General features: G+C 46.4%; 1 protein-coding gene across 1 annotated transcript in view; it reads right to left on the reverse strand.

Annotated features, from left to right (window-relative positions):
* Positions 1–1,312: 1,312 nt before the first annotated feature.
* LOC126184804 (uncharacterized) overlaps positions 1,313–23,265 on the reverse strand; it is a 57,735-nt gene continuing 35,782 nt past the window's right edge. The window contains exons 2-3 of the mRNA XM_049927392.1: positions 21,297–21,737; positions 1,313–1,834 (exon numbers count right to left, since the gene is read on the reverse strand). Coding sequence (XP_049783349.1) covers positions 1,808–1,834; positions 21,297–21,689 — 420 coding nt within the window. The 5' untranslated portion in view covers positions 21,690–21,737 and the 3' untranslated portion in view covers positions 1,313–1,807. The remainder of the gene's footprint in view (positions 1,835–21,296; positions 21,738–23,265) is intronic.

The raw sequence follows: 23,265 nt of genomic DNA on the forward strand, positions 1-23,265 counted from the left end.
CAGAATCTCTTTCTATAATTCTGTCCTTCCAGCTACGGAGTAAACTACCCTTCAAAGATACTGTATTTGTTGAGAGATTGTTAAGTTTTTAACTATGGCTACCATTACTGAGGCATACATTTAACAGCTATTTCAACACAAGTTAATGGAAATTGATAACGCTAAACGGAATTAACAACAACACTTTAGTATCCAGAATGAGATTTTCACTCTGCAGCAGAGTGTGCGCCGATATGAAACTTGCTGGCAGATTAAAACTGTGTGCCGGACCGAGACTCGAACTCGGGACCTATGCCTTTCTCGGGCAAGTGCTCTACCAACTGAGCTACCCAAGCACGACTCACGCCCCGTCCTCACAGCTTTACTTCTGCCAGTACCTCGTCTCCTACCTTCCAAACTTAACAGAAGCTCTCCTGCAAGGAAGTTTATCAGCGCACACTCCGCTGCAGAGTGAAAATCTCATTCTGGAAACATCCCCAGGCTGTGGCTAAGCCATGTCTCCGCAATATCCTTTTTTTCAGGAGTGCTAGTTCTGCAAGGTTCGCAGGAGAGCTTCTGTTAAGTTTGGAAGGTAGGAGACGAGGTACTGCCAGAAGTAAAGCTGTGAGGACGGGGCGTGAGTCGTGCTTGGGTAGCTCAGTTGGTAGAGCACTTGCCCGCGAAAGGCAGAAGTCCCGAGTTAGAGTCTCGGTCGGGCACACAGTTTTAATCTGCCAGGAAGTTTCAACACTTTAGTAGTTACCAATCAACATGTGCAGCTTTTCTAGAAATGCGTTCCTTCTGTCGTATCTGCGGAATTCCATTCACTAGCAGTCATGTGAGAGGACATGGAGCCTTTAAGGTTAAGTCGTTCGTAATAGTTTGCTTAGTGGGTGATCATTCCCATTTTGACATCCCTGAATGTAAGTACTACAATCAGTGTTTGGGACTTTGAAGGCAGGGAGTCCTAATGAGAAGACACCAAAAGTAGTGTAGTTGGCCTCCTAGGCAAAAGTGTTAGGTCTGAATAGTTCAGAGTAACAGTTCAAAAGCAGGACTTCATTTTAGAGAAATTGAAGTTCCATATTCGTAGCTCCAATAATTTTTATTCTGCTCAACGGAAAACCTTACAAATATGTGATTAAACAAAAAATAGCTGGAGAATAAGCAATTCCTTAACAGTATGTCAACTATATTACGGTATTTGAAAATAAGAGTAAGTCAATTATTAAGACAGTAGGCTCACAAACCATCTTTATTGATTTGCAGGACTGCTTAACAACAGTACTACTTTTCAAGTAACAAACCATTATCAAAAATAAAATTCCAACTGACTGCAGAAATGTGGTATGAGCGTTGAGTCTTTGATATACCTTCACCTCTGTTCGACACGCCATTAGAAAAAAATTCCGTGTTAAAAATCCTTAACGATTGTATTTCAGGACTAGTTTTTTTTAAAAACTAAGCGTATACTTTAGTATGAGTATTTATCATCTTCATCGAACCGATAACTCATTGTAGCAGAAAAATGGGATCTGGTATACACAGTACTAAACGTTTTAGTAGCAGCATGATGTAATTAGCCATGTGTTTTTAACTCCAAGCTAAACCCGTTCTCTCTACGTCGGCATACATAGGAAGAGGAGTGTGGGACCAAAATAAAATTGTTACTAGGACTTTAGTAACATCACGATACTTCAATCTTTTTTACATTCTGGTTGTTATCCAAAATAATGTCTGTTGCTTAAAAGTTACTTTTCTTGTACTCTCAGCTGATTGATCGATCGTCCCCAGAGGCCGCTCTTGCGTGATACTTCTGATCTGCTCGTCATAAACGAATGTTTTTGGATGGCGACTGGAACAGAAAATTATAGTTGATCTTTGTTCAACTGGAAAATAAAACAAATGAGACTTTAAAACCAGAAACAGACCAAGTGAGTGTTACAGGAGAACAATTTCAAGTCACACTCCTAGGAGCAACGAAAGATAACGCATCAAATTGCCTTACATTTATTTACTTTACTATATGCCTTAGCTCGTTTTTCATCTGTTATCCTAGAAACAATTTTAGTAAAAAAGGAAGTTAAGTTTTTTCATCTTGGCTCCACACATCTTTAACAATGGAATTCAGAAAATATTCGTTGTTTACAACACTGCTTACAGCTATACACAGGTCTTATGAAAGACGACTAAAATATGTCTTTTACCGATACCTGTTATGGCACATTAATGGGAACAAAAAACGATGTTTGCCTGCAACATGCAGCTCTTATGTCTGGCTACAAATTCTGACTACAGCGGTCAGTAACAAAACCTTGCGCTTGTATTAAATGTTTCAAAAATATCCTCAGCAGTACCATACGTGTATGCATGTTGTATGAAGACATTTACGAAGGATTGCATTGTTTCAAGCCCAAGTTTGGGTTACCGAAAGAAACTATACATACAAATATGTGAACTACTTAATTTTTTGCTGATGGTACACTGTATACCCAGTTTATCTTTTTACTATTCATGAAACAAATTAATCGTATTCGCATGAAGTAAAGTACGATCTCTCTCAAATTCTAAGGCGAACTTAATAGCGGCGTGACTTACGAGATGAAGGTCGCTTCAACCCTGGATGTTAACGGTTCGAAGCACCAACACTGTGATATATTTAGTGTTCACACGAGGTGGAATACGAACGCTGCAGCACTTCGTTCAACCCAGTACTGAATGGAGAAACGACTGAGTTGTCAACCGAGACAAATTTAGTGTGGCATCGCAAGTAGGAAATTAGTAATAACAGTTAAAGCAAAGCACAATTTCCAACTTATTCTTGAAGGTTGTATGACTAATTTTCCGCACTGCTGAGAAACGAATGAAATGGAAAAGCGTCGTTTGAACTTTTGAAAACATCGATAATGACTTGCTGAAGAGAACGTGTCAATACTTACAAAGCAATGCGTATCACATTATACCGTGATCTTTTTATTTTCTTTCTCAGTATCAAATAACGTGAAGAATAATTTCCTCCGTCAGGAAAGTAGAATCAGTAAATCCTTTAATGAAAATTGTTTCATCAATGTTCTTCGGCCATGTTCATATTTAACTTTCAGAGATTTGGTCTCTTCTGTGGCAGATAGTGGCGGATTTACGTATAGGCCCACTAGGCACGCCTACCACCTGAAGGGGTGGGGGAGGGTGGCATTCTTCGCTCTGTACTCATTTGAATCTTTTACGTTTTAAAAAACTGCGCTTACAAACTACAAAAATTTTTATATTGGTAAACAACTTGCTAGTTTAAATAAGCCTTATGAACAAAATTCGACAATACAAGCTTGGAAACTTACGTAGTTTACATGGTGACTGAATGAAAATTTAACATTGGGTTTCTGTTTGGTATCTTCACGATCGATAAAAATATTTTGAAGTAAGTTGTCAGGACGGCAATCTACAATACAATGTTTGAAAAGTTCTTATTCCGACTATGTTGTCAGCTTCTACTTAACCCTGATATATTTTTCCCGTGAAAATACCAGGACCCCTGAAAAGCTGTGATAAATTAATCAGCAGTTTCTTAAATACTGGAACATGTGTGGGCCTCAGTATTAAAACCCGACTACTTACATTTCTTGTAGAAATTACGGGGAAGTATCAAGTCAACCCTCCATAACTTTAATTAATGTGAAAGCTCTGTGGTCGTCATCTCAGCTTAGATTTAATGACATCCATTTAACAAAACATGGTGATACTGGAAATGATTTACATTTTTAAACGTGTTTACAAAAGAAACATAAGCATATCTAATGAAGTGTGGAATACATTTCACAACAGTTCAAAATTTTATTTACTTGCTTACTTTTTTTTTTTGGCGAAAGGAGGAGAAACCAACTTCCGTTTCTCTCATTTATTGTACTGCTGACTGCACTACATCAAAGCTCATACTGTGCGCTATCGAGTAGTCCGTGGCATTGCAAATTTTACGTTGAACTTCTTAACTAGGCTTTTTCTTCTGGGCATGATTATTTTTATTTTACGTTGGAAGAAAAGGTGCACTTGCGTGTAGACATAACAGCAGTGATCACACTAATGACACCACTACAACTGTCAACAAGACTACTTAAAGTTAAATAGTCTGTCTTCTCTGCCCACAGGAATCGCTGAAATGTTGTAAGAGTAAGTGGGATAAGAGACGATCTAGCACAACTCACTGCAAGAAATTGCAAAAATTATTTTCTTCTGAAATTAGAAAGACAGTGTCAAGAATATTCAGAACATATTTGCGTCCTAGCTAAAATTCCGGCGACGCGGGAAACTAACTAAAAAAGGGACTGACCTGTTTTCTTTACGAGACGAATTCCAGCCGGCAGGTGTGCTACCGTTCACTGACAGAAAAAAGCGACGCAAATTATTCTGCATTGTCGTTCTCTCATAGCACAGTTACGTCGAGTAATCCGAGCTTATCAGTTCATCGCTTCATGTTCAAAGGAAAAAATCTTTGTGCTGGTGTGAGGTGTAGTAAGATTGTACCTGTACACAGTCTCTCACAAATTTCTTTCTTTCTTTTGTTTTGACCGTTTGTTGACAATTTTGTAAGTGCCTTAACATAAATAACTGTTAAAGTGCAAAGGTGCAAAATTAAGTGCGGCGGCATTTCGGAAGTTATCGAAGGAAAGGCGAGAATGGGAAGCCTATGTTCTAAAAACACTTGGCAGAGTAGATAAAATTTTCGCAAAAACTTTTGCTGGTACGACTTCGGTTTCAAGTAGTACGGATGATATTTCTGGCACTGCAGCTGTTGTGAAGGAAGTAAATACAGACGAAACAGAAGCTGAAAATGAAAGTGAAGAAAAGCAAATTGTTCCTTATTTCGAGTTTCACGAAAAACAGTGTGGAATCAGACATTACAAAAAGAAATAACATTGTCAGTGATCATCCTGCAGAATAGTGCGTCAATGAATGAACATTCGACACAACGTGGCATTAATCAAAATTGTAACTGATTTTTCTAATTCAAGAATATCTATAGGCGATAAAACCAGATATTTGAACAAAAATGTGTTTTTCCGTAAACTGTTAAATGGTGAATCAACTTTGAGTTCTTTTCTAGTATACTCCTGTAGTACCGGTGCTGTTTTCGTGCACCATTTAAATTGTTAGGAGGTACGGCCGCGATTGCAACTAATGGTATTGTAGATTGGAAAAATATTTCTAATATTTTATCTGATCACAGCAGTTCACTTGAACACAAAAATTCTGAGTTATCACTCTTGACAAGAAGAGTCACTTTGAACAATAGACAACCATTTCTGGTCATATGTTGAGACAGAAACAAATGTACTGGCGCATTGTGTTGAAAAGGGCGTTTGCAGTTGGGAAGAAGCTAACAAGTCATGCACTTCCCGTACGTGGTCACGTTGAAAGATTCCATTCATTACATAACTGTCAGTTTATGAGGTCTCTAACTTTAGCCGAGTTTGATCCTTTTCTCGCAGAGCACATTGAACGATATGGAAATCCAGGGCAGGGACATAGAAGTTATCTTTCTTCAACAGTCTGATTAAATAATAGAGCTTCTTTCTGAGCAAATTAAGAGAATTATTTTAAGTGCAATGAAATACGCCAAATATTTCTCTATAATAGTAGGTTCTACTGTGGTCGTTTCACATACTGATCAATTATCTACCAGATTAAGATATATGAACGAGGTGAAACTTGAAAGTTTCTTTTTGTTTTTACCAAACCCGGGACGCAAGTCCGAAAACTTGGCTGAGGCTGCACTGAAAGACTTCTCTACAAATTCCATTGATAATATTGACTGTAGAGGCCATATGACAACCCAAGCAAAGTCAGGAATCTACAATGGTTTGCAGGCACACATTAAAGAACGAAATCCGAAAGCGCATTATGTGCCTTGTGCAGCACATTCTTTGAATTTAGTCGGCACTGGTGCTGCAAGCTGTTTGAGAGCATGCTAATTTTTCAATGTAGTGCAAAATCTTTATAATTTTTTCTCTGCTTCTACACAGGGCTGGAATAAACTTCTTTCATGGGAACAGGACACAAAACTGTAAAAATCTATCAAAAACATGTTGCTCAGCAAGATGAGGTATCTAATACATTGCTTCCCCCTACTTACGCCTCCCGAGGAGATCACGAATGTAAAATTAGGGAGATTCGAGCGCGCACGGATGCTTTCCGGCAGTCGTTCTTACCGCGAACCATACGCGACTGGAACAGGAAAGGGAGGTAATGACAGTGGCACGTAAAGTGCCCTCCGCCACACACCGTTTGGTGGCTTGCGGAGTATAGAGGTAGAGGAAGCGTGTGGAAGTCTATATGAAAATTGGGAGGGCGTTATCAGTGTGTTCACACATATTGCCAATAATACGTCTGAAAAACCATTTGTGCGGAATGAAACTTCAACTCTATTGAATCAACTCAACAGACTAGAAACGGTAGTCATGATGACAGTTTGGAAGGACATACTCCAGAGATTTAATTGTTTAAGTCTGGAATTGCGGAGTGTAAATATTGATACTGAAACAGTGCATGAATTATACCAATCATTTGTAGGATTTATTGCATCTTTTCGTGGCATGTTCATCGATTATGAAAATAAATCCATGGAGATGACTGACAAACTATGAATGCACCTATAGGTCACGAAAACGCAAACTTTATGACGACGAAAAAGCGGACTCTTAAGAAGTTTTTCTGAGTGGAAGAGAAAAATTTGGAATCTTAACATTTCTCCCAGTACTCGACAATTTGTACGCCGAATTAGTGAGGCGGAAGGAACGCTTTAGAACATTGTTGGACCCCCTTCACAGTTTTCAGTAACCGTAAGAACAGTTCACCTGACGATATTGGTGAACGTGCAGCAAACCTCGAAGTGTCATGACAGATTTAGAGCCTTGCTTCCCTAGTGAATGTGTACATTTCGCGCAACTTTTGAGATCTGAGATTAGCGATCTACTAGTCGAAATCAGCAAATTTTTACGAAAAGAGGCTACAGTCCGTGTTTCCTAACGTTGACATTGCTCTTAGAATATTGCCATGTATGGCACTTGGAAACTGTTCAGCAGAACGCTCGATTTCGGCTCTTCAAGGACTGAAATCGTACCTACGTTGTCTGATGAGAGACTGAACGCCTTGTCCATTCTTCACATCGAAGCCGTTCTCTTAACTGATAACCGTCTGAACTATGAAGATATGATCGAGTTTTCTGTCGTCGAAACCAGACGCAACTTTGTTGACTGGTGAGTTTATTTATGCCAATTAGTCTTAAAAATTTATAATATGTGATTCTTATTATAACTTAGAGCACATTCATTGTACTTAAAAAGTACGCATTACCTGTATTTTAGAATTGCCGATTGCAGAACGTGGAACTAAACCTCGTTTAGGTGCAGACGTGACCGAAGGTACCCGATAATATTAAACAATACCCGAATGACCCAGGGCCGCTCGGCGCTGTACAGTCAAGTCATACTGACACTGTAGTATGTTACAACTGATGCGTATCGCGGAAATATACGTTATCTGAGAGCACGCTCAGACGAAAAGTTATTAACTTAGTTCAGTTCTCTCGATAAATACATAAAAGCTCTGCGAATACCTTTAGAGAGCTATGGTGAAAACAATACATGCAGTACAAAAATGTTCAGCCCTTACACGGATTCAAGGTACTGTGTACACTTATGCAGCATCTAGCTACTCAGCCCCTTATGCTTTACACCTGAACCATTATGAAACAGATCTGTTTTTCCACACTGGTCTCTAAAATTATGTAACAGCAAATCCAGTTCTGTATTTGTTCGTCTGTATTCGGATTGGTTGGTTGGTTTGTGATATAAAGGGACCAAACTACATGGTCGTCAGACCCTTTTCCCTGACGCAAATAAGGCTCAAGGTACAAGAACACTTGACACCACACCTAAGAAAACGAATGGAATGGACAAAACATGAGGAAAACACACACCACAAGGAAAAGAAGAAGAATGTATCAAAACCATAGAGCAGATTGTCTGGGCTAGCTGATCACAATAATAAAGGAGAATGAGCCAGTCACTCTGCAACACAAAATGTCCACCCCAAAAACACAAGGCGAGATGAACACATGTAGGGAAAATACGACCACCAAGACCAACAAATGCATAGCAAGTGTGACAGAGAAAATGGAGGTAGTGTGGCGATCTCAGAGAGGAGGCTAAATGCCCACCCTTAGATAGTGCGATAAAACCCCCTCACGAATAAAACGTGAAACTAAATGTGCTGCTGAGGCACTGTAACCCAACACCGAAGGTATGGTGCTGGGAAGGTTGAAAGTCCGCCGCAGAGCGGCTAAAAGTGGGCAGTTCACCAAGATGTGGACGACATTCATATGTGAGCCACAGCGACATTGAGGTGGGTCCTGGCGGCGGAGGTAACTCTGTTAGCCACGTACAGCCAATGCAGAGCCGGCAGAGAACCGTTGAGTTCCTGCGACATACCCGCATGGAGGCCTTCCACACATTCGTTGTCTCCCTAAGGGCACACAGTTTGTTGTCTGTACTGAGATTAACCATTCCGTCTCCCAAATCTGAAAGACTTTGTAGCGTAGCAATGATCGCAGGTCAGTTGCAGGGATGCCGATCTCCAGAAGAGGTATCCGTGTAGTCAATCTGGCCAGCCTGTCGCCAAGTTCATTTCCTGGGTTTCAGACGTGGCTTGGTGTCCACACAAACACCACTGAACGACTGGACCGTTTCAGAGCATCGATGGACTCAGATGGTCGCTACCAGAGGATGGCCAGTGTAGCACTGGTAGATACTTTTAAGCTGCTCAAGGAGTCACTACAAAGAAAGAACGACTCGCCAGATCATGGGTGGATGCGCTGAAGAGCACGAGAAATGGCCGCCAGCTCTGCAATGAAAACACTGCAGCCATCTGCAAGGAGTACTGTTCAATATGTCCATGAACATACGTAAAGCCAACCTGACCATCAGCCATCGAGCAGTCAGTATCAACCACTTCATGCTCCCAGTACTTGTCAAGAATCGAGATGAAGTGACAGTGTAGAGCTATGGGGTTAACTGACACCTTAGGACCCCTGTGAAAGGTCCAAGTGAAGCTTCGACCTAGTTGTCACCATGAACGTGTACGTGAATGGAACTTGAGTAGACTCTATAGGTGGCAGAAGCAAGGACTCCAGACAGAAGAGAATGGATGCGAACCGCAATTGTAAGCCTTGACCTGAGCCTCCAATGCGAGAGATGAACCGCCTTGGATGGGAAAAGGAGATTGTAATTCGAATGCGCAGGAGAACTACTAATGTGTGCAATTTAACTGGCGAGCAGCTGTGCATGCATTACCTTCAATTGTGGGATTCCGGCCTCCGCAAGGACACTGGTCACTGGACTCTTCCTAAACGGTCCTGTTGCCAGTCTAACGCCACAGTGGTGCATCGGATTGAGGAAACAACGCTGAGGGCGCCGCCGAACCATAAGCCACACTCTCTTAATCAAGGCAGGATTGATCGAAGGCTCTGTAGAGCTGCTGCAGCATAGAGCGATCTGCATCCCAGTTGGTGTTGCTCAGGAAACGGAGGGCAATGAAGTGCTGCCAGTACTACCGCTTCAGCTGACGAAGATGAGGTAACCACGTCAACTGGGCGCCGGGACCAAGTCCTAAAAATAGGTATGTCTCCCCTACCGTGAGTGGATCGTCATTAAGGTAAAGTTCTGGTTCCAGATGAATGATACGATGTCGACAGAAGTGCATGACACACGACTTGGCAGCTGGAAACCGGAAGCTGTGGGCTAAAGCCCATTACTACGTCTTGTGGATTGCTCCCTGTAGCCACCGCTCACCAACACTAGTACTGGAGCAGCACTACGAAATGCAGAAGTCGTCTGCATACAGAGAAGGTGAGACCGAAGGTCCTCGAACTGCTGCTAGACCGTTAATGGCCACTAAAAATAGAGATAAACTCAATACAGCGCCTGGCGGAACCCCATTCTTCTGGATATGGGAGGGGGGAGAAGAACTATGGGAGGCATCAACTTGGACATGGAAGTATTGAGCGACAGGAAATTTTGGATAAAAATTGGGAATGGTGCCCCGGAGACCGTATTCATATAATGTGGCAAGGGTAACATGTCACCAGGTCGTGTCTTAAGCTTTTCGTAAACAAAAAAGATGGCGACCAGGTGTTTGCGTCTGGTAAAGGCTGTTCGGATGGCAGACTCGAGGGAAACTAGATTATCAATTGTAGAGCGACCCTGGCGGAAACTGCCCTGGCATAGAACCAGTAGGCCACGTGACTCCAGGACCGAACACAAACGCCGACTTTCTATACGTTCTAACAGCTTACAAAGAACATTAGGGAGGCTGATGGGGCGATAGCTATCCACATCAAGCGGGTTTTAACCGAGTTTGAGCACTAGAATGATTGTGCTCTCCGCCATTGCGATGGAAAGACGCCATCGCACCAGATCCGATTGAAGATAACGAGGAGACGTCGCTTTTTGTCAGATGAAATATGTTTCATCATCTGACTGTGGATCCGATCTGGCCCAGGAGCTATGTCAGAGCACTGTGCAAGGATGCTGTGGGCTCCCACTTTGTAAATGGATCATCATAGAGTTCACTGACGTTCACTGAACAAGAGGGCTTTCCTTTCCATCCGCTGTCTGAGGGTGCGAAGCGCTGGGGAATATTTCTGACACAGAGGCTCGAGCATAGTGCTCAGCGAAGTGCTCAGCAATTGTGTTTGCGTCGGTAGACAACACGCCATTGATGTTAATGCCAAGGACACCTGTTGTGGTATGATACCCAAGAAGACATCTGATCTTCGTCCAGACTGGGGAAGGTTACGCATGGCACCCAATGGTCGACACATTCCTCTCCAAACACTCCTGTTTCCATCGTTTTGTAAGCTGGCGAACGCGGGCACGGAGCCGTTAAAACTATTAAGTGCTCTGGGGAAGGACGCCGCTTATGTCGCTGTAGAGCTCGCCGACGCTCTTGAATAGCCTCAGCGGTTTCTGGAGACCACCAAGGTCCTGACTTCCGCCAGGGGCACCGTAAAGAACAAAGAATCGTGTTTTACGCCGCAGAAACGATCGTTCTAGTGACCTGCTCAACTACCACATCGATGGTACCATGTGGGGGAGATTCAACGGTGACAGCAGAGGTGAAAGCGTCCCAGTCTGCCTTGTTTAAATCCCACCTTTGTATACGTCGAGGGGAGTGACAGGAAGATGGGAAAATGGTCACTACCAGGTAAGTCGTCATATGCACTCCAGTGGACAGATGGGGTAAGTGTCACTGCAAAGGGATACATCAATGGTCGAATAAGTGCCATTAGCCACGCTGAAATGTTTTTTTTTTTTTTTTTTTTTTTTTTTGTGGTTTTAGGGCGCACAACTTCAATGGTCATTAGCGCCCTGACTACTCTAAAAATGCACCGCGAGCCACAAGTTGACAACAACAACTAAAAGGAAAAACACAATAAAAGACAGACTGACAGGCATAGGATTAAAAAACTTCATCAAATGTCCTTAGCGAGGTGTGTCAAATTGATAAAACAAAGAACACGAGCAGCTGCTCGTGGGTCATCCGCTAAAATGTCATCGAAGGTATTAGGCAGGTTAAGATCGAGGCGCAGTTGGTTAAGATCGGGACAGGACATTAAAATGTGTCTAACCGTCAGCAAGTGCCCACATGGGCAGTACGGCGCCGGCGCAGCCGTCAGCAGATGGCGATGGCTGAACCGGCAGTGTCCAATCCTTAACCTTGCTAAAACGACCTCCTCCCGCCGAGAAGGGCGTGAGGAGGACGTCCAAGCCACGGGAAGAGGTTTTAAGGCCCGAAGCTTGTTGTCGGTAAGTGCAGCCCAATCGGCATGCCACAGCGACACAACGCGCCGACAAATGACCCTGCTAAAATCGGACGAAGGGACACAACAAGAAGCTGTCCGAGGCTGGAGGACCGCAGCCTTGGCCGCGGCATCTGCAGCTTCATTCCCAGGGATACCGACATGGCCAGGAACCCACATAAAGCTAACCGGCGGACCGACGTCCACCAGCCGCTGAAGAGAGCGTTGGATCCGGTGTACGAAAGGGTGAACTGGGTACGGATCACTGAGGCTCTGGATGGCGCTCAGGGAATCTGAGCAGATGACATAAGCAGAATGTCGGTGGCGGCAGATGTAAAGAACAGCCTGGTAGAGGGCAAAGAGCTCAGCTGTGAAGACCGAACAATGGTCATGGAGCCGGTATTGGAAACTTTGTGCCCCGACTATAAAAGAACACCCGACCCCGTCATTGGTCTTAGAGCCATCTGTATAAATGAAAGTCATGGTGATGAACTTCGAACGAAGTTCCAAAAAACGGGAGTGGTAGACCGAACTGGGGGTGACCTCTTTTGGGAGCGAGCTGAGGTCAAGGTGAACGCGGACCTGAGCCTGGAGCCAAGGTGGCGTGTGGCTCTCGCCCACTCGAAAGGTTGCAGGGAGTGAAAAATGAAGGTGTTGAAGGAGGCGACGAAAGCGAACTCCAGGGGGTAGCAGGGCAGAGACATACAACCCGTATTGACGGTCGAGAGAGTCGTCAAAAAAGGAACGATAAGACGGATGGTCGGGCATTGACAGTAGCCGACAGGCATACCGACAAAGCAGTATATCGCGCCGGTAAGTGAGCGGCAATTCGCCAGCGTCAGCATGAAGACTCTCTACGGGACTGGTATAAAATGCTCCGATCGCAAGTCGTAAACCCCGATGTTGTATGGAGTTGAGGCGGCGTAAGATGGATGGCCGTGCAGAGGAGTATACGAAGCTCCCATAATCCAGCTTGGAGCGGACGATCGACCGATATAGACGAAGGAGGACGGTTCGATCCGCTCCCCACGACATACCACTGAGAACACGGAGGACATTTAAAGAACGGGTACAACGGGCGGCCAAATATGACACATGTGGAGACCAGCTAAGTTTCCTGTCAAAGGTAAGGCCTAAAAATTTGGTTGTCTCCACGATTGGGAGAGCAACGGGACCAAGTCGTAAGGACGGTGGGAGAAACTCTTTGTAGCGCCAGAAGTTAATACAGACCGTCTTCTCGGCAGAAAAACGGAAGCCATTGGCGACACTCCAGGAGTAAAGACGGTCCAGAGAACGCTGAAGACAGCGCTCCAGGACACGTGTACGCTGCGCGCTGCAATAGATGGTAAAATCGTCCACAAAAAGGGAGCCTGATACATCAGCTGGGAGGCAATCCATTATTGGATTGATCGCGATGGCGAACAGAGCGACGCTCAAAACTGAGCCCTGTGGCACCCCATTCTCCTGGCGAAAGGTGTCGGACAGGACAGAACCCACACGTACCCTGAACTGTCGATCCATTAAAAAGGAACGAATAAAAAGAGGGAGGCGACCGCGAAGGCCCCATGTATGCATGGTGCGGAGAATGCCCACCCTCCAACAGGTGTCGTAAGCCTTCTCCAAATCAAAGAACACAGCCGCGGTCGGGCGCTTCCGCAAGAAGTTATTCATAATGAAGGTCGACAAGGTAACCAGATGGTCAACAGCAGAGCGGCGCCTACGAAATCCACATTGGACATTGGTAAGTAGGCTTCGAGACTCTAGCAGCCAAACCAATCGAGAGTTAACCATTCGCTCCATCACTTTACAGACACAGCTGGTAAGTGAGATAGGTCGATAACTGGAAGGCAAGTGCTTGTCCTTCCCCGGCTTAGGAATCGGGACAACAATAGACTCGCGCCAGCATGCGGGAACATGTCCCTCAATCCAGATGCGATTGTATGTACGAAGAAGAAAACCTTTACCCGCAGGAGAAAGGTTCTTCAGCATCTGAATATGAATAGAATCAGGCCCTGGAGCGGAGGACCGTGATCGGCCAAGTGCGGTTTCGAGTTCCCGCATGGTGAATGGGGCATTATAACTTTCACAATTCGAGGAGCAAAAGTCAGGTGGCCTAGCCTCCTCTGCCTGTTTGCGGGGGAGGAAGGCAGGGTGGTAATGAGCGGAGCTCGAAACCTCGGCGAAAAAGCGGCCGAAGGCATTGGAGACAGCCTCAGGGGCCACAAGGACTTCATTCGCGACCTTCAAGCCAGAAACTGGCGAGTGGACCTTAGTGCCAGATAGCCGGCGCAGGCTACCCCAGAAAACAGAAGAAGGAGTAAAACTGTTGAAGGTGCTTGTGAAAGCAGCCCAGCTGGCTTTCTTGCTTTCCTTAATAATACGACGACACTGAGCACGTAATCGTTTATAATTAATACAATTCGCCACTGTAGGGTGGCGTTTAAAGGTGCGTAAAGCACGTCGACGAGCACGTAAAGCGTCTCTACATGCTGCGGTCCACCAGGGGACCGGTACGCGACGTGGAGAAGAAGTAGGGTGAGGGATGGAATATTCAGCAGCAGCGAGAATGACTTCCGTGAGGTGTGCGACCTGACGATCGCAGCTTGTGAAGGTTTGATCCTGAAAGGTTGCCCTGGAAGAAAAGAGCCCCCAGTCTGCCTTGGAGATGGTCCAACTAGAGGAGCACGGAGACGGAGTATGCTGCAGGAGATGGATAACACATGGGAAGTGGTCGCTCGAATATGTATCAGCAAGTGCATACCACTCAAACCGGCGTGCAAGTTGGGGAGTACATATAGAGAGGTCTAAATGGGAATAGGTATGACATGTGTCCGAAAGAAAAGTAGGGGCGCCAGTATTAAGGCAGACAAGATTGAGCTGGTTGAAAAGGTCTGCTAACAAGGAGCCCCTCGGGCAGGAGGCTGGAGAACCCCAAAGGGGATGGTGGGCATTGAAGTCTCCAGTTAACAAAAACGGTGCAGGTAGCTGAGCAATAAGTTGCATCATGTCTGCCTTGGTAACGGCAGATGACGAGGGAGTGTAAACGGTACAAAAGGAAAACGTAAAAGTGGGGAGAGTAATGCGGATGGCGACTGCCTGCAGGCCGGTGTGCAATGTGATGGGATCGTAGTAAATATCATCCCGGACCAGCAACATAACCCCTCCATGAGCTGGGATTCCTACCATAGGGGGTAGGTCAAAACGCACAGAGGTGTAGTGTGCCAAGGCAATGTGATCGCATGGGCGTAGCTTTGTTTCCTGGAGGGCTACGACGAGCGGACGATGCAAGCGGAGCAGCAACTTCAAGTCCTCTCGGTTGGAGCGAATGCTGCGAATATTCCAGTGAATAAGTGCCATCGTAAGAAAAGGAAGATGAGAGAAGGGGTCACCTCGAAGGCCGCTTAGGGCCTGGCTTCGAGCGAGCACTGCCGCCGCTATCAGTAGGCGGACAGTCATCGTCCATGGGGTCTATAGGGTCATCGGCCATCTCGGGAGGATGGCCGGGAGGGGGAGCTTCCTCCGCCGGTGAACGGCCAGATGTACGGCTACCGGCGGTGCGGCCAGGCGAAACGGATGACGGCCTGGGGCGGCAACCGCTGGGTGGCGCAGGAGAAGAGATGCGCCGTGGCGGAGAAGGAGAACTGTGCTTCCTATGCGCCTTTTTGGAAGGACGTTTGGTGGAAGTATCGGTCGAAGGCTGGGAGGTCGAGGGACGGAGGAAGTCTGCACGGGATGGTTCCTTCTTGAAGGACCGTGCATCTGACTTCGGTGTCTTCGACTTAGCAGAAGCTGAGGAAGTGGCTGGTGTCTGTGGTGTGATGGGAGGAAGAGGAGACGTCGACCGCGCGATCTTAGCACTGGCCGAACGGACGACCGTGGTGCTGAAGGTCAGATCGCATGTCTGGGTTGCGACCTCCCGGGTAGTCCGAGGAGAGGCGAGGACAGTACTATATTTCCCCGCTGGGAGCAGCGTGGGCTTCCTACTAGCCAATAGCTTGCGAGCAGCCGAGGTGGACACTTTCTCTTTGACACGAATTTCTTGGATGCAACGTTCGTCCTTATAGACAGGACAGTCGCGGGAGGATGCGGCATGGTCACCCTGACAGTTCACACAATGAGGAGACGGAGGTGGACAGTCACCCTCATGGGCATCCCTGCCACAAGTGACACATTTAGCCGCATTGGAACAAGACTGTCGAGTGTGATTAAAACGCTGACACTGGTAGCAGCGCGTAGGTGTCGGGACATAGGGGCGAACAGAAATAACCTCGTAGCCCGCCTTGATGCGCGATGGCAGCTTAACACTATCGAAGGTCAAGAAGAGTGTCCGGGTCGGTACAAGGTCGTTGTTGACCTTTTTCATGACCCTATGGACAGCCGTCACGCCCTGCTCAGCGAGGAAAGATTGAAGCTCCTCGTCAGTCAATCCGTCGAGGGAGCTAGTATACACTACACCACGAGACGAATTCAAAGTTCGGTGGGCCTCCACCCGGACAGGGAACGTGTACAGGAGGGTGGCCCGAAGCAGTTTTTGTGCCTGAAAGGCATTCTCAGTTTCTAGTAATAAGGTGCCGTTACGCAACCTGGTACAAGATTTGACAGATCCGGCTATGGCATCAACGCCCTTCTGAATAACAAAAGGGTTGACAGAGGAAAAATCCTTTCCGTCCTCAGTGCGAGAAACTACGAGGAACTGTGGGGCAGGCGGTAGTACTTTTGTCACTGTTGGCTGGTCACGTTTCCGTTTTTGGGTCGAAGTCGAAAGCGATGGAGTAGAATCCATTGCGGAGGAATCCCCCATGATTGCCAGCGTCTCCGATGGCGCGCTCCTTCCTTGTGGGGACCCTCTCAGAGGGCACTCCCGCCTTAGGTGAATGTTTACACCTCAGGTCACACCTCCCGAGAAACAGACGGAGGGACCAATCGGCATGGTCAGAAGGTATCAGCTCAGGCAATCACCCCTCCCCGGGCCTGGCCTTTACCAGGGGGTACGCGCGTGCCTTACATGTCTACCCAGGGCGGGGACTTACGCGTTACCCCGTCACCGGCTACGCGTGCGAACGCGTGGGTCGGCCTTCAGACACGCACAGGGAGGAAGGAAGAAGAGGAAAAAGAAGAGAGAGAGGGAGAAAGAGGACAGACTGTCTCAAACGCCGAGGCGGAGACCAGAGAAGGCAAGGAGAAGAAGGCAATGAGAAGGCAAGGAGAAAAAGGCAATGAGAAGGCAAGGAGAAAAAGGCAATGAGAAGGTAAGGAGAAAAAGGCAATGAGAAGGCAAGGAGAAAAAGGCAATGAGAAGGCAAGGAGAAGTCAAGGGAAAGAGTAAGGAAGACAGTGAGGTGGAGAAGAGCAAAGAAAGGGACCAACAAAAGGAAGGAAGAAACGAGAAGTTTAAAACCAAAAAGACCACGATTATAGGTCGTGAAACCGTCCGTCTCCGGACGCAGGCGCTAACTACCCCCGTGAGGGGGATGGACTCCTTTTAGTCGCCTCTTACGACAGGCAGGAATACCTCGGGCCTATTCTAATCCCCGGACCCGCAGGGGGGACGCTGAAATGTGTGGGGGAGATCCAGTATTTAAGACGCAGAGGTCGAACTGAGAAAGTTTCGACCTATCTACCTTGGCCAGTAAGCACAGTGCCACCTCACAAGGGGTTATGTGCATTAGAGTCTCCCAAAAGTAGGAAGAGTTTATGGAGTTGATCAATCAGTGCAGTTAATACATTTAGAGGTACTGCACCATCTGGAGCACAATATACGTTGAAGACATATTTCCTTTGTCTGTCCTTATCCTGACAGCCACAGCTTCAAGAGGGGTTGGAGAGGCACAGGTTAACTGCATACCGAGTTCAGGACATGGAAAAAACTCCAGCTGACACTATTATAGTCGCTACAGTTCTTTTAATATCCCCTATAGCCACAAAGGGCAGGGGTCCACATTACCGGGATAAAGGTTTCCTAGAGGGCAATGCAGAAATCAGATGTAAAGCTTAACAGTTGTCGTAGCTCAGTTAGGTGGTGGAAAAACCACAGAAATTCCACTGGAAGGTGACGTTACAGTAAGGCTGGGAAAGCATGAAGCACGGAAGGAGGAAGGCTATACATGAGTCACCTGCTGCCACCAATGGAGTTTTTGTATCCATTCCTATTCTGGATGAGGCATCAGTGAGATCCAGGTCCTCAGGGGATGCTGAGAGCTCTGCCTCTTCCGCAGGTGCAGAATTCGTAGGCAGTGGTGTTTTTGGGGCCACCACAGGGTCCTTTTCCTTAGCAGACTTCGTTTGCTTGCCCTCTCTTCTCTTTAGAGGCTTCTGGGAGGACTTCTCTGAAGCAGTTTAAGGCATGGAGGAAGACCGTGAAGCTCTTTGTCCAGCAGCTTTTGGCTCCAGTAGCCACTGTCGAGTTTTCACTGTGGCGTTAGTGGACACCTTGGGAGAGGGTCCCAAAGGATCCCTTCCGCACAAGAGGAGCTGGCGGAGGCTGTTTCTTCTCTGGCTGGTGAGAGGGGACTTATGTCCCCTGCATTTGGGGGGCCTTGCTCCCGAAGTAGGTACTCTGGGAGCGATGGAAGGAGATTTTCCCCCTACTACCAGGGGATGGATGTATTCTGGAGGCCCAGAGGGCCCACTGTTCGTGACACTGTGGTACGACTGGCACTTGTGATAGCGATGATAATGTAGCTGCAGTGTATGTGGACGTAAACCGAACAGGGTTCAAATGGCTCTGAACGCTATGGGACAACTTCTGAGGTCACCAGTCCCCTAGAACTTAGAACTACTTAAACCTAACTAACCTAAGGACATCACACACATCCATGCCCAAGGCAGGATTCGAACCTACGACTGTAGCGGTCACGCAGCTCCAGACTGTAGCGCCTAGAACCACTTGGCCCGCCATCCGGCTAAACCGAACAGGGTGTAATCTTTCAAATTTATGTTTAGCCTCTTGATAACTCAAAAGGTCCAGGGCCTTTTACTCCATACTTTTCCGCTCCTTTTGGAGTGCTGTGCCGTCTGGCAAGCAGAGGGAGTGCTGATCTCTGCAGTTGATGCAAGGAGGAGGAGGCGCACAGGGAATATCTGAATGCAGTTGCAGTCTCCACATATGGCATTTGAAGTGCAGCAGGGAGATGTGCCCGAATTTTGCTTTTCAGGCTATGACTCACCCGCCAAGGCCAAGATGAAGGCATCAGTAGCAACCCTGTTGTCTTTGGGTCCCCTGTAAATGCTCCAGATGAAATGGACACCCCTCCGTTCTAGATTGGCGTGGAGCTCTTCATCAAACTGCAAGAGGAGGTCACGATGGAACATAATCCCCTGGACCATGTTCAAACTTTTATGGTGAGTGACGGAAACAGTAATATCAACCAGCCCATCAAAAACGACTAACGCCCGGGACTTGGCTGGGGATGCTGCCTGAATCAAGACTGCACCGCTTTTCATGTCTGACAGTGCTGACACTTCCCCAAACATTTTCAAGATGTTCAACAAAAAAACAAAAAACTGATAGGTGGAAAGAGTCCCCATCCATTCTGCTACAGGCTAAATACTGGGGCAAATATGGTTCCTCTTTCTGTAGCCCTACATTCCTCCCGTAGTGTAGCGAGGGAGGGAAATGACTGAGGGTCATATATGTCAGCATTGTACTCCATCTTTCCCTTCTTACAGACTGCTGGCGCCGTATGGTCGCCAGTAAGATATGTCTTAGTCCGCTTCATTGCTGGTCATTCGCCCTGGTGCCACCCACTTCGATCTGGGGCTCTCCCGACAGGCGCCACGCAGTAACAGCAAAGGCCACCTGGCATGCTGGTGCCCTAGGAAGACTCCTCGGCATATGTGGGGAGTTTACAGCTTACGCATCAGCAGCGTAATCTGTGTTGTCAGGGGGCTACCACCAAATGGGTACATGACGGCCCCACCACAATGGACAGGCTACCATGTTGTATATTGTTCGCAGAGAAATCCAATCGTCATAGGGGCGAAATAGAACAGGAGGCAACGGAAGATGACGCACCCCAGAAAGTGTCCTCGCCAAAATAGTTGGATTGCAGGTGGAGATGAGAAGCCATGACAAGAGGTTAAGGAAATCGAATCTAAGGGTACTATGGGTAACTAATGCACTGCGTAAGGCGTCCTTCCCCATATGGCATGCACTTTCGTAGAATTTGCGAAGTGGCATGTCAAACCATGAAATGGGACCTAAGCTTATATGGCCAAAAAGTGAGACTCCTTTCAGTCGCCTCTTACGACAGGCAGGGATACCTAGAGCCTATTCTAACCCCTGAACCCGCAGAGGGCGTCTATTTAGTTACCAGTTCGTGCATCGAAATCTCATTTTCAGTTCTTACGCTTTCCTATAGATTCACGTATTAATACCGAACGTGTTTATCTGCTACAAATTCATGTTATTAGATCGTGAAACGACAGTTTAATTGTGGACGCATGTCTGTAAAAGTACGTATTAAATTTTAATGCGTGACACGTTCGCTTCCATTTTGAGATCGTAAGAACTTCATTTTCATTGGTTTCGTGTAAAAGAACATTAAAAGTGAACGTGTAACAAAAATCCGTGTTGTACACCCTCTGCTGAATTTTTAGGCCATAAAATTGAAGTTAGTTTCCTGGTGTTCGTTTCTGTTGCCTCGACAGGAGAATGTGTTAACAAATTGCAGTTTTAAGTGTTTTATCGGCTGCCGTACATCAAGTAGAGTTCAGGAACCATATTACACTGAGCACGACTACACCGCTGACGCGTGCTTCAAAACTAACAGCAGAGTAAGGAAACAACTCCCAGCGCTCCCAGCCAAAACGGCAATTGTGAAGTGATCGGGTAATATAGTAATTATTTAAAACCTTTTTTCTGGTGGGGAGGGGAGGGAGCGCATATAATGTGTTGTGCGTAGGGGGGGGGGGGGAGAGCGCAAAATTTTTAAATCCGCTACTGGTGGCAGACCACTCCTATAGCTCTACTGCAGTTCTCGTTTAACTCGCGCGATGTAGCAAGACGACTTAGACATAAAAGAACGAAATCAACTGCTGCAACAGTAGTGAGCACGTCGAGAATGTGTTCACATTAATTTTAGCAGATGGCATCGCTCTGCAATCACGTCACACACATCAACGTGGAAACTCATCCGGAAGAGCCTTTAAATCCTTTTCACTGTTTGTATAAATAGCACCGCTTGAAATGCAATGTTAAACATTTTGACGTACCGTCCCTTTCCTTGCTGTTTCATGACATCTAGTATGCATCTACGTTTACAGGCTTTGCACTTTAATGAATTCCTTCTAGTAGTTCTTTAACGAAAGCAACATTGAAACAGCAGAATGATGGAACGCCAAGCTTAATATTCGCCGAAGAGATCATTAACTGAATTTGCAACACGGGAGTGACATGTGTATTAGTGTCCACGGTATCTTTTAATGCCAAGATTGTATCTTAAACACGCCTCCACACTAGATAACCAACCTTTACTTGACTGCCGGCATTACAAGTCCAAGATTTCTCCAGCTGTGCGAAATTGCCGGGAAGCGTTCGTGTACGACTACGCTGGACTTTGCTTGCTGTCGCTGTGTGTTCCACTTGGCCGATGTCTCCGCTGGAGCTGCGCCGGGACGGATCTCTGCGGCCCGATGACTGCGAAGCCTCTGTGTGGGTCCATTTATGTGCCGTTTCACCTCTGCCAGCCGAAGTCTCAACCGGTGCGCCAGCAGACGGCGCTACCCACTGGCGAGCAGGAGCCATTCCAACTCTGCACAACAGTAACACCGGCATGGCGTGCGGCAGCAGACGTATCTGCTGCGTGTCCACATGGCAGACACCGGGGTAGTTACGCTGCATTTGTTCGCCAGACCTATGCATTTGCGTCCGGTGAATTTGATCAGCTTTGGAAGTTCCATGAACAGCTGGCTGTAAACAGAGTAACAGGTGGTTAGTTTTATTCGTTTTACAGCTCAAAGATATTATCGACATGTTAACAGCCTTAATATTTTATCTATACTGGAAATGTCCAATTAAGATTGAATAAGAAAACATTCCGGAAAAGCAATATTTATTAACCGTGTCAGAATACCATTCCTTACAGGGTATCAAATACTAACAAAAATGTATTTTGGTACTGCAAGCGTTATTTCTACTAACAGTTAATGCATCTGTTTAATGTGCGCTTCATAAATACATCGTAAATTTGGTGTGACCAGTACACGGGTAATTCACATGCTTCCTTGGTGGTATCAGATTATGGGGACAGCATGCAATTTACCACAACACGTAGGGAATGTGTGTGTTGGTGGCGGCGCGCGCGGGTGTGTGTGTGTGTGTGTGTGTGTGTGTGTGTGTGTGTGTGTGTGTGTGTGTGTGTGTGTGTGTGTGTGTGTGTGTGTCCACGTTATTCAATATGTTTACTGAGCGAACATGACATGAAACGTTTAGACTTTTCAGTCCGTCGCTGACAGAAGACTTCAAACCTTCTTTCCTTCCCGTCTGGGCAAGCTGCGCAGTGACTAGAGTAGATTTAAATCTTAGTGGGACAGGGTAAATGCTAGCTACAACGAAGTCGATAATTCGATCGTAATATTGGTATTTTAATTTGATATTCCCCACAACTGACAATTTACAAAAAAATGTGAATCTCTTTGTCCACCCACACGCTCCTGAGAATGGCACATTAATAATTTGCAATTACGCGCCCCTATTACCGGCAGCTGCGTTAATAAATACTCGGCACCTCGCAAAGATAACTTCTAGATCGAGAATATTAGGTAAGTTGTTGGAAGTGGTTAGGCGTTTGAGAAAATCTCGCTTCCGAGCACACAAAGAGCTCTAACCACAGAACTCTGCACGGAACACGCGTTGGTGCAATGCTGCGATACAGACCGTATATCTCCCTTCGAAGACGATGGCCAAGACTCCGTCTCCAAGTCCGTACAGCTCGATGGCTGAAGGCGAAGACCTTCCACAATTCTCTCGTCTCCCACGCGTACGAAAACGCGGCGGAAGAATACTCAGTTTCGGCCAATGTCGAACGCTCTATCATCGCCGAAATCCCTCCACTGACGTCTACCCAATGATAGAGTACGTCATAACGCCCCTAGGCAAACTAAATTCCCGTCTTCGCCACGTGTTGCCCAGTACAGGTGGCTCCGGATGCCAGGCTATCCCCAAAAGCTCCGTATTGTCCTGCGTTTCCGGTGAGCGCTACCTGCCGCGCACGGCAGCCCGGCGAGCTACGGCCGTCTGCAGACTTTACATTGCACAATTCTCAACTTCCGATACTTTACACCAACGCTTTAAGTTAGCGGCTCAATCATGCAGACATGCAGGGAATACTGCCCGAGTGTGCCTCATATTTATCATAATTAAACAGTCATAATCTGATGCCCTGGCCAGTCCCTTTATAATAAATACTAATGTTGGTAGGATAACGTGTAAGTGCCCA

The sequence above is a fragment of the Schistocerca cancellata genome, chromosome 4, assembly GCF_023864275.1.
Source record: "Schistocerca cancellata isolate TAMUIC-IGC-003103 chromosome 4, iqSchCanc2.1, whole genome shotgun sequence".
Taxonomy (NCBI): Eukaryota; Metazoa; Arthropoda; class Insecta; order Orthoptera; family Acrididae; genus Schistocerca; species Schistocerca cancellata.